A 12,519-nucleotide genomic window follows, 5' to 3' on the forward strand; every position below is an offset into this window, starting at 1 on the left:
AGCATGCAACGTGTATATTGTGCATTTTGGTTGTTCCAATAAAGGCATCACTGTTTGGTTTATTTTTGATGTTATTCGATTTGGTATATGACCAACATGGCTACCCCTGTTGTTCTTATTGATAATGTTGTTATATCCTGCCTTTTCCCCAGTTCAGGACTGAAGGCCACTTGCAACAGTTACAATGAACATAGTTAAAAATTTTACAACATATATATATATATATATATATATATATATATATATATAATTAAACTACCATAAAAATGGACACAAATTAAAACATCATCAGCAACAAATAATAACCTCCCTCCACACATGCATAATATGATGCAGTTATACACTTTTGTGTGGTATTATATTATCCTGTTTGGTTTTTTAAAAGACCACTTTGGTCATACAGTAGCTACATATGGAATTCCCTTTTAAGAATTTTAATTTTTTTTGTAAATGGAGCTACAAAGTCCTGAACTGTAAGGAACCTCTTTGGTTTTGTCACTTGATTAAAATGTAGCAGGAAACCTCCAATAAAAACAGAAGAAACCATCTATATTAGTAAAAAAGATAAATTCACTCTATATCCTCTGGTCTTCTATGTTGTCAAACAAACAAAAACCTTCATCCCCATAGAAAGAACTGAGAAAGAGATACCAAGACAAGGAATTCCTGTGACCAGATAGTGTGCATTACATGAAAATCTTCCTGTTTTATAGTTTTTAGAAATAATTTTGGGGAGGTATACAAATACCTTGCTTTATTTTATTCACCATCCAAACAGAAAATATTCCAAAATCAGTGTCTTCCAATTTTCTGTTTTCTCAAATTGTCTGGGAAAAATTGGGAAAACTGTCTAATTTTTTCAATTTTTTCTTGGGCCATCACTTTTCTATGTATATTTTATGTGTCTGTTTGTGCATGTGACCCCTTCTTACAGTTAGGAAGGCTATGAACCTCTGCTTTAAATCTAGACCTGAGAAATCTTAGCACAGGGAATACTATCAGAGAGCCATTTTGACTGCTACCGGAGAAGTTCTCTCACATGTGCCCAGGGGTGACACTAGAGAGGAGTGAGGGAGTGGGCCCCACCAGGTGACACTCTAAGTGGGAGGAATCATACCAATGCTCCCCAAATATCAGCCTTTTTAGTAGAAATGGGCTGTGGCATTTGCCTGTGTCCCTTTAAAACACTGAAGAGAGATGACATGGATGGGGCAAGATTCAGTGGGAAAAGAGAGTCCCCATTTTTTTAAACAAATGAATTAAAAATTTTATTTTAACATTTTCTTTAAAGACTTACTAAACTTTCACTTATACCACATAAAACTATGTACATGTAAATACATTTTATGATATTGTAATTTAAAGGTATCATTTAAATTTTTTTAGCTTTTTATGTTACAATTATTGCCACTACATTCAGTGATGTATGGGAATTATGATTTATGAGGAACATGAATATGAAAGTAGTACTAAGAATTCTGTATGGTGTGGTATGGGAAGAGATCTGTGGGGGAGATAACGCCATGAGTTACTGCACCAGGTGACACCAACCCATGTACCCCAAAAGTTCCATATGTTCAGTGTGGATTTTAACAATTCTCTTTGGACATTAGACCTCACTCTAGGCCCAGTTACACCCCCATCTTCATATTTCTGGCTGTTTTTAAAATTTTATCTGAATTTTAAAATATGCCCATCATACAGAATTGAGAATTTTTTCAAGGGTGAAGAAGAAAGGCAATTGGAAAGCGAGTCTAGTTCCTGCTGTGCTTGCTGGAAAAATGTCCTGGTCAGATAGGATTTCTTTATTTTTGAACAGAGTCCAGTTCAGTTGTAATTATTGTGAGTTTTTCCATTGTTTTTGGACTTCAGAACAATTAGGCATTACATAAATTATATCAGAGTTTTCACTCATTGACTTGTGAAATGTGTTCTGTCTAATGAGTAACTTCATTAGGTTTTTAGAGGCATTCTTTTGAAGCATTCACTGAATTAAATTGACCATGGCATGCCATCTGAAAGCTAGTATGTTTTTAGGCATGCATGCCTTCATCTTAATTTTTCCTTTTTAAAGAAAAATTTGTAACTTACCCAGATGATGGATGTGATTTCACAAAGAAACTAATGATTTGTCAGTGCCACCATTGTTTGCTGGATACACACTACACCTCAGTAATGAATACTTCAGAGATGTTCTTCTTATGTAAATACTGTTCAGTTATTCTGTGACTTAACTAGATTTTTTTTAAAAACAAGCTTTATTTCTGTAATGTGGAGAGTTATACCGCCACCAGAATATGTAGGCTTACTTCAGATATACTTTTTAATTATATGGATGCCAGTGTCACAAGAAGCATATTTTAGCTGTGGAAATCTCATGCATGCATGCATGTGTGTTCCCAATACACACACAAAATTAAACAACGGTCAGCATCCTGTCAGTGACATACCCAAACATATCTTAATTCTGTGTATTTCTTTTTTTAGTCACCAAGGAGGGCAATATTTTCTTCCGTCCTCCAGAGTGACCAAGCCCCTTCAGGGTTTGTTCCCAAAGTGTGTTTTATTTGGCCTGAGTGTTTCGGGCCATAGAAAGTGCTTCTTGAAGTACCTTTTGGTTTGCTGAGCTGCTTGAAATGATTTATGCTTTTTTAGTATCAAAACCATATGAAAAAGACTTTAAGGAGATAAAGCATTGATGCAATTTCCAAAGTTACAACTGGTATTTCACCTGAAATACACAAACAGACATCAAAGAAGAATTGGCATTCGCATGCTCATACTGTAAATTGCAAATCCTATTTTTGTGTTATTTTATTTCAGTGTAATGAAACTTCCTTCTTTTTTGAAGCACACAGCAAAACTGCATGCAAACACTTGTGGAAATGTTGTGTAGAACAGCACACGTTCTTCAGGTAGGCAACACTAAAGTATCTATTACTGAATGATAAGAGAAGATGGATGCATCTTGGTGAGATGGAATGTTGTACTTCAACATTTAATTGTTTTTTGGCATTTGAAAACCATTATATTCAAAATCTATTTATTACCTCAGCTGTATTAAATATAGATATTCTATATAATTTTCTTACATTGGCCTGGATCCAACAGCTCCACAGCAAGTAGAAGGGAAATTGTCTTTGGCCCAATTTTGTTGATGCATGCATAGAAATTCACCAAATGCTACAAATGGGTAGTTCAAGTATGTTCATGTAATGGTCATAGTACTGTTTGTGCAACTGGAAATGCATTTTTTAGATTTAGTATCACTTTCCTTCCACAGCAATCCAGCACAAAGTATAAACATGGTTTTTTTTCAAGTAAAAGATGCTTTTTATATATGGAAGGACACACTTTGGAGTCCAGTGCTGTGTTTGCAGTAAGAACATCTAGAGAACAGTAAATCACTCATTGTAAGAGACAGCAAAATAACAGAAGCATAACTTAGTTTGCAAGAGTCTTCATGTTTGAGAGGATATTCAGAATTTATTCAATTTTGTTCATTTTGTTACCTAATTATGGTTAATACAGTGAATGTAAATTTTAGAATTGCTAGAATGTGACCCTTAAAAAACAACAACAGAAATCATTCAAGATTTTTCTTGCAGAATATATTTTGAATTATAATGACCTTATTTTCAATGCTAAATTGCTAATCTTTTTACCTAAATCAGTGAAAGGTTTCCATCAGTCCCCCCCCCCCCCCTTATCTCCTGCCAGTCTCCTGCATTGTACCTTTCACTATTCTGAAAGCTCCTGCAACCTGCAGGAGATTTTCAAGAACAACAAAGGTAAACGGAAGTTTTAAAGCTCTGTTCTAAGAATGTGAATTCTTATGCACTAGTGGTACAAAAGATAGGATCATTGTCTTTGTGTCTTTATAAAACAACTAAATATTAATACCAAAGGTTATTTGAAGATGAACTTGAATCCTGTATAGAAAAAAAGAGTCTTAAGTTCAATTCAATATTAAAAAAAATGATATGCTCAATCGTTTAATTTCTCCCTCATTTCCTCCTATCTTTGGGCACTTGTATGTCACTTCACTGCCTTTATATATAATTTGAAATGACCAAAACTATGCATTCTTCAGTATTCTTTGTCTAAAGTCTACAAGAAAGTTTACATTTATTTGAAATAGACAGAAATTATTTTTCTGGTAGGGTTCCCACAGCCTTGCCTCATTGTTCTCATACTTACAGCAATGAGGTGCTACTACTATTTGGATTTGCAACTCTTAACATATTTCTGTCTTAACATTTTTAATATATGAAAACATGTGTATTTTATCAACACTGCATAATTATAACAGTTTTATACCACTCAACTGCCATAACTACATCTTAGGAGTTTGGGTCTGATGAGGTACTTACAGAACTTTGCTAGAGAACTCTAATTAACTCCTGAATTACATTTTCCTAGGCTTATTGTTGTTGTCATTGTTGCTGTTAAATGCCCTGGAGTCGACCTCAACTCATGACCCTGTAGATGAGACATTTCCAAGACTCCCTGTCCTCCACTGCTATGCTCAAGTCCTGCAGACTCATGCAGTGATCATGATGGGGCCACAATAGTTCCCAAGACACCCTGATTTTTTTGGTGGGTTTTTCAGGCTGTGTGGCCGTGTTCTAGAAGAGTTTCTTCCAGACGTTTCACCAGCATCTGTGGCTGGCATCTTCAGGTGCTGGCAAAACATCAGGAAGAAACTCTTCTAGAACATGGCCACATAGCCTGAAAAACCCACAAAAAACTATGGATGCCGGCTATGAAAGCCTTCAACTTCACACCCCAATTTAATTCCCAGTCTCTTTTTTTTTAGGGTACATTGGGAACTATTGTTCAGTGGATTACTCTGGAGTTCTCTAGCAGAGGATTTGAAGAATATCACAGAATGATAAATCCTCAGATTCCACAGAATAGAGCCATTGCAGTTGATGGGTTATCAAACTGTTTCAGCTGTTTTGATATTCTCTTGTATTTTGTGGATCATTTTTCATTTCTCATATTGAAGTGAGCATAGAATAATGGTTTGAATTTTGGACTAGGACTCATAGAAACCAAGGTTTGTATCCTTGTTTAGCCATGAAAACCCACTAGGCAACCTTGAGCAAGTGACTCTTATCAATCTCTTGCTAGGAAAATCCTATGGAAGGGTTGAAATAAGTCAGAATTGGCTTTAAGATACTTAACAACAAAGCTACATTTATACTGAGGCCCTCCCATTTGGTACGGTGCAATATTATACTATATTATGTTCAGGGAGAAATATTTCAGCACATTTCTGGGAGCCTGATTATAAAAAGTTAGTACTGCATCTGTAAATGTTCTACACAAGGTATTGTCCAATGATGCTTTTATCTTTTGTTACTATGTAAAGGAAAGAGCAAATGCTGATTCCTAAGACAGAGAGAGCACAGAAAAATCTTTAAAAGCATATTTATAGCCTCCAGGTCCCACTCCCAACAACAGCTAGCTTTAGATTTCTGTCCAAATGAATATTATTTATAGTACTGAAAAATGGTGTGGCCCCATCTAGTGGGTATTATGCATGCTACATGGCTTCAACAATGTTTAGAACATTTTTTTGGAATTTTCCACAAGATATTTGCCATAGTTGCATAGGATTAGGAAAGATTTTTTGTTTGCTTTTCAATAAAGTTGTGATAGGCAAAAGATATAATAATTCTTCATACAGTTGCCCATGCTTACATCCTGCTGTTTTCAGTAGAACCTATATAGGAGTAACTATGTTCTGGAATAAGAACCAGCATGATGTAGTTGTTTGAGCATTGGACTATCACTCTGGAGACCAGGGTTCAAGTTCTCACTCAGTTAGGAAAATCACTGGGTGACCTTGGGCAAATCACACTCCCTCAGCTTCAGTGGAAGACAAAAGCAGCTCCCCACTGAACAAATCCTGCTAAGAAAAGCTCGTGATAGCTCCACTTTAAAGTTGCCATAAGTTGGAAATGACTTGAAGCCCCACAACAAATATTTTGCATTACAGTATATGCAAATAATTCAGATAAGTTTTTAAATCAATCAAGATGACCTTTATTCAGGGGCTCCCCCAAATCAATCAGTGGAAACATGAAGTTCTGAACTGTGGCTGGAATGTGTATTTATAGGATTAGAAGTCTTACTGTGTACCATGCAGTCATCAGATCCTGAGCTTTGGTAATATTTATGATATGCTGTCATTAAACAGCTTTGAGTTAGCAAACAGCTAATGTTCCAGACATACATTTCATTTCAATTCACTTCAGTATAACTTCTTGCCTTAATCCACAGAGAGTGTGCTGTGATTATGTTCTCTTGAAATAGAGGAGATAGTTTTGATTAATAGAACTTAAGCATGATTCTCTCCTTGTTAGAAAATGATAAGAAAAATAATGTTGACTTTTCTTTTATCTGAAGTCTCCCCTTTAGGTTCATAGGATTTTTAATCATAAAGTTATCAGCAAAAGACTGTAACTGTAAATATACTTTTACAAGCAACCTTTAATCTTTCTTGTTTTTCATTTCATCACAATATGCCACATGTAACTGTGAAATAATCTTATTTTTAATTGAAACAGAATGCCAGAAAATGAGTCCAATTCTCTGTCAAGAAAACTTGGTAAACTTGGATCTCTGGGATATAAGCACCGGTATAGGTAAGTCAAGCTTTTTAAACATTTATTTCAGACCTTCATTTGAACATTTATTTGCTTCTATTTATTACTATGCTACGTTTGATTCTAGATAGGACTTTCTGTCTTCTACTTTAGCTAGGGCAGCTATCATCTATATTGTCTTATAGGAGCAGCTTTTAAAAATTGCTTGCACTCAGTTCTTTCTGTATATTACATATATTGTGAATGCAGATTTTTCTGAAAAATTATGGCTACAATATCCTTTGAGTTACTGTGTCAGAATGCCTTAAGACACAGGTGAGTAGGTCCGTACGTTCTCCTCAGCCACTCTTTGTGTGACCCATAAAAAGTAGGAAGCATTGTTAATTTTTTCCCTGCAGCCCAACTGAGCAGACATTAGCTGAGTAGTCAGGAAGCTATTTCAGAGCTCCTATTAGATCTTATTTGAGATTACTGTTGTGTGTGGGAGGGGGGGAGGGGACTGGCACCTTTAGCCTCCCCACCCTCCGTTATCTTGATACAGCTAAATGCCATCAGTTTCCTGCTACTAACAGTGATGTGGTTAGAGTATTCTGAGTCAGGATCACTGGGGTAGAATTGGCTTTCTTAAACACAGAGTTGAAACCTTTTGTTTCCTCACTGCTAACAACTTATTTTTATGGCTATGAAGCCTTTAGTTTTAGGTATGACTTTCTGTCTTCTACTTTATCTAGTAGTAGGAGAAAAATGATATGCCCTGGTGAATCACTGGTGGGTCAAGGCTTTTTTCCACCCTCACCCCTACAGTTTTATCCATAGCTCTCAGCAGACAGGGAGAGTAGATTTATACCTTGCATCCCTTGTTGTTGAGATGTATGGACATCTCTCTGTCTCTGTTCTGTGTCCAACCTAGAGTTTTGTGCAACCTTCAGGACCCCCAAAATCGTCCACTCTTTATTTAATACTTGGCTTTACAAGTTGCAATCTGCTTGAACCCCAAGTTACCTTGCTGATTGGAGTGGAAGAATTGTAGCTTTCTGCTCAAAAAACTTGGTTTTCTTACTAGATGTGGAGAGAAAAGAGGATATGTATTTGCACACACATCTGAAATAGGGAAAGAGTGCTCCTCTTTGACTCTTCCCTTTAGAAAGAATAAATGAATAACAGGAACCATGCTGAATGACAACAAATACTATTCAGTGGCTTGTTAATTTAAAGGGGCTAAAAGGTTCTCACTATAGACATGGATCTTTGGGGTCTTTTATGTAGTGTATGCATGGCTGGATTGTGTGTGTACATAGGGGTAGAGTGTGTATAAAGGTAGGATTTATATATTCCTAGCCCCTCATGGTGTAGTGTTTTGCACATTGGACTGTGATTCTGGGGACAAGGGTTTGATTCCCTGCTCAAGCATAAAAAGCCAATGGGTGACCTTGGGCAAGTCACACACACCCCAGCCATAGAGGATGGCAATAGCAAACCCCCTCTGAAGAAACTTACCAAGAAAATCCTATGATAGGTTCACCTTAGGGTCGCCATAAGTGAAAATTGACTTGGAGGCACACAACAACAATAACAACAACAACAACAACATTTCCATTTGAGACAAAGCAGCATAGCTCTGTGCATCCTCAGGGCCACACTGCATACCACTAACAGATCTCATTGATGCCTAGATCACCAGAGCTAGGAGCCGTGGGCTGCTTTTGGTCTAATTATAAGTCATTCCAAGGTCCAGCATCAGGTTTTACCATTCTTAAAATAGTAAATAACAGGCATTGACATCTATGGAAGCTAAGAAAGAAAGAAAGAGAAAAACAAAAAAGGAATGCACTTTGAGCTTTTTATACACAAACCTTGGAAATGTTACATTTTTTGGACTACTACTCCCAGAATCATCACTTGGAATGGTAGTCCAAAAAGTGTTTTCTTTTTTTAAAAAAACAAAACCCTCTGCATTCACCGTTTCTTCTAACTAAAACAAAATTGTTCAGCAAACATTTTAAGTTAGCTTCTAATTTTTTTAATTGTTTATGTGTGCACTATTTTATTTTTAATATGAAATGATTTGATAGCTATAGCAGAAGTTACAGAATTAAGTTGCTTTGGAGGACAAAAGGCACACTCCAATGTCAGAGTATCATAACCTTCATTTGGAAGGGCATATAAACTTGGTGAAGTCAAAGACTTTCATGTAGGGTTGCCATAACTGTCCACTAAAACCCAGGACAAAATGTAGGGCAAAATCTAGACCAAACTGTAGGACAACTGCAGGACAAAACTCAGCCCAAAATGTAGGACATTTAAGATTCTCCATTTTTCTTAAATGTCCTACATTTTGGGCTGAGTTTAGTCCTGCAGTTTGGTCTAGATTTTGTCCTACATTTTGTCCCGGGTTTTAGTGGACAGTTATGGCAACCCTACCATGGCCAGTGTCCATAGTTTTCTGGGCTACGTGGCTGTGTTTTAGAAGAGTTTATTTCTGATGTTTCTCCTACATCAGTGGCTGGAATCTTCACAGGGTGGTGGCATGGAAGTATGTGGGGTATACAGTATATACTTGTGTGCCCTTGGTTGGGAGGAAGTGATTTACATGTTAATCTGTATGTTGATCTGTTGTTGAATGGTTAGGCCTCAGGATGGGAGAATTTGTGGGGAGAATATGTGTGTCTATTTAATTAGCAATGGACTGTCTGCAGTGACACCCCCTGAACTTGGGTGTTGTTCATCTGCATGTATTGCGCCATAATTTTGGTGTTCTTCAAGACTGGTGGCTAAATTTGGTTTAATTTCAGTGTTTCTTCTTTCCTGTTGAAGTTGCCCAGGACTTTGTGGATTTCAGTGGTCTTGTGCATTCTGACCTGGTAGTTGTTGGCATGGTCCAGAATTTCAGTGTTTACAAATTATATTCTATGCCCTGCTTGGTTTATGATGTGTTCTGCTGATGATGATTTTTCTAGCTGGTGCCTCAATTCAATGTGGATGACACTTTCACCGTTTGGAGCTACGGAGAAGATCTGACTGTGTTTTCAACCCATCTGAACCACACCCACCCAAACATCCAATTCATGATGGAAAAAAGAAAAGGAAGGAAGATTACCATTCTTGGATATCCTGGTCATCCACAAACCAAACCAATGATTTTGCTACACAATATACAGAAAACCTACACACACGGACAGATACCTACACAAGAACTCCAACCATCACCTGGATCAATGAAGGAGGACAATAAAAACACTGGTAGACTGTGCAAAAAGGATCTATGAACCCCACTCCCTGGTGGATGAATTGAAGCACCTAAACCGGGCTCTACAGGCTAATGGTTATTCCAGCTCAGGAATCAAGGAACATGAGAGACACTACAGACTAGGTCAGCCAGAAAAATCAGCAGTAGCAGAACACATTATAAACCACACTGGGCTTCAAATGCTATTTGAAAACACTGAAATTCTGGGCCATGCCAACAGCGATCAGGTCAGAATGCACATGGAAGCGACTGAAATCCATAAACACCTGGACAACTTCAACAGGAAAGAAGAAACCCTTAAAGTAAACAAAGTTTGGCTACCATTCCTGATAAACACCAAAATCAAGATCCAACATGTGCAAATGAAAACCCCCTAGGGTCAGGGGTTTTTCCAGCAGACAATGGATCACTAAGGGACTCATCAGATTGCCGCAAAAGAGCGGTGGGACGCCACCCTTTTCCTAGCTGGATTGGCAACAACTGCACACCGTAGCAACTACACACCGTGGCCCCGAACCAGCCTTTCAAGGTTGCAAAAAGGAGCCGCAAATAGCGGCTCCTTTTTGTGCCCTCAAAAGGGCACCATAGCCTTGGTGGAATGACTATATGGCGCTCCTTCAGTGCTGTGTCACATGAAGGCAGTGCTTGAGGAGCACCATGATGCTGTGCGTCATGTGGCAACATGGTGCCCTGGGGGGGGAGTCAGGGCACGCCACGTCATCTGGACGTGGCCTTTCATGGCTTAATTAAATAGACACCTGAAGGCCTTGCCGTTCAACAACAGACCAAGACAAAGATTAGCATGTAAATCAATTCCTCTCAACCAAGAGTCACACAGTATATATATAAGGTACTCACTTCCATGCCAGCATTCTCTGAAAATGCCAGCCACAGATGCTGGTGAAACATCAGGAAAAAAGTCTTCCAGAACACAGCTGCATAGTCTGAAAAACCCACAAAAACAAATGATAAATAAATACATGTAATCTAAAGAACAGTACTGAAAACACACATACTCAAAAACCTTCACAGACACACGGTTCCCATTTATTTTATTCACTAGTAAGGATTCATCTAAGGATTCACAGTGTTGAAGCTGATTAGTAGGAACTCTGACATCATTTCCTCAGGCTTCCCTGTTACTCTGAGTTTAGCTACAATCATCAGAAGAATAGGGAGGGGGCAGGGTGACTTGCCCAGCACCAGTTTATTCTTGTGAGGTATCCCCTTTCTTTAATGCAGTGTGAATATTTGGCAGTGGCTTAGTTTTGAACGAGCAATAAAGGTCCATCAGCTTTACAGAAGTTCTACTCTTAATGGAACTGAAAACTCCTAGATCTGGTTTGTTGATATGCACACCGTTGTCAGCAGTTTTGGATACTACCCAGGGACCTGGTTGTATGGACTGTCAAGATTAACACCTGTAGCACTTCAAAATTTATCACTACATCACTGCCCAGCATAGGGCACCAAGAACTGGAGACAGTGTTGACAGAAGTTCACATTTTAAATGTCAAGCAGTATTTTTGTTAGTAGTGTTAACAAAATACTGTAAAGAAATGAACTATTTCACAACCAATGCTTGGTAGGTTTTCCTATTGTTATACGATAACTTAAGACAGCACTATTTCAGTTTCAACGAGGGCAAAGCTTGCCAAAGTTTGTTTTTGATGATGCTAAGATAATGCTGAAGCATGCAGCACTTTTCTAAATAATTCCCAGTTACCAAAACAAATGTAGTTGAAAGGCTAAAAAAACACTCAGGTGGATTTGTCTAATGACCAAAGAGCAATTACACTGTGTGGGGAAAGAACCCTACAATTATTGAGTTGCTCATATGAATAATCTCTGCAGAGACATGCTCTGTTTTGCCAACAGAATGCCAATCAGGAGCCAAGAAGCAAAGTGTAGATTTTTCCCTAAGCATCTGCACATGTGTGTACTTAGTTGACTGTCTGTGTACACTCAGCTGTGTAAGCAAAGAGTGTCATAAAATGAGTTTCATATATCTTTCATATTTTATATCAGTTGGCTCACTACCCAGAAAAACATGAACTAAACATGCCATTCTTTAGCCCCCTAAAACTTTCTTAGGAATGTCTAAAAGAGTTTAAAACAAGAACAGGAAGAACCATCTTGGCAGCTCTTACACATAATACACCTAACAAAAACTGAACAAGCAAAATATCCCAGTCTCTAAGTTGAATGATGTGCTTCATACACTGTTATGTTTTGTTTAGCAGAACTTTAAATAATTAGCTTGATATATGTTTAAATGTGTATCTTACGCATACCAACTTTGTTTAGAAACAGATAAACAAATGTTTATGCTATTCTGTTGTTGTACACTATTGGCTAAATCTGATGTTAAATTTAGCCAGAACAAACCCATTGAAATGAATAGGATGTTAGTCACAATTTTGATAGGTTTACCACTAATTTACCCCTAGTTTTCCTTTATTATGTTTCCCCCCTTTCATTTGTTCACAGTAAAAACATTTAATAGAAGGCCCACAAATAAACACACATTTATCTTTTTGGAGAGGCTAATTTTATTGAAAGCTAACAAAGTTTATATGATTTTTTGTGGGTTTTCTGACTATGTGGCCATGTTCTGGAAGAGTTTATTCCTAAATTCACCTGCAATTGTGGCTG

General features: G+C 37.5%; 1 protein-coding gene across 4 annotated transcripts in view; it reads left to right on the top strand.

Moving 5' to 3' along the window:
• EPB41L4A (erythrocyte membrane protein band 4.1 like 4A) overlaps window positions 1-12,519 on the top strand; it is a 121,958-nt gene that overhangs the window by 79,936 nt on the left and 29,503 nt on the right. For all 4 annotated transcript variants that reach the window (XR_016277429.1, XM_089492281.1, XM_089492277.1 and 1 more), the window contains exons 11-12: window positions 2,824-2,915; window positions 6,579-6,656. Coding sequence is in view for 3 of the 4 variants with exons in the window: in XM_089492281.1 (XP_089348407.1) it covers window positions 2,824-2,915; window positions 6,579-6,656 (170 nt within the window). In the remaining variant the exon portion in view is untranslated. The remainder of the gene's footprint in view (window positions 1-2,823; window positions 2,916-6,578; window positions 6,657-12,519) is intronic.

This window comes from Sceloporus occidentalis, unplaced genomic scaffold, assembly GCF_023333645.1.
Source record: "Sceloporus occidentalis isolate IW3139 unplaced genomic scaffold, rSceOcc1.0.p SCAF_1, whole genome shotgun sequence".
Classification (NCBI taxonomy): domain Eukaryota; kingdom Metazoa; phylum Chordata; class Lepidosauria; order Squamata; family Phrynosomatidae; genus Sceloporus; species Sceloporus occidentalis.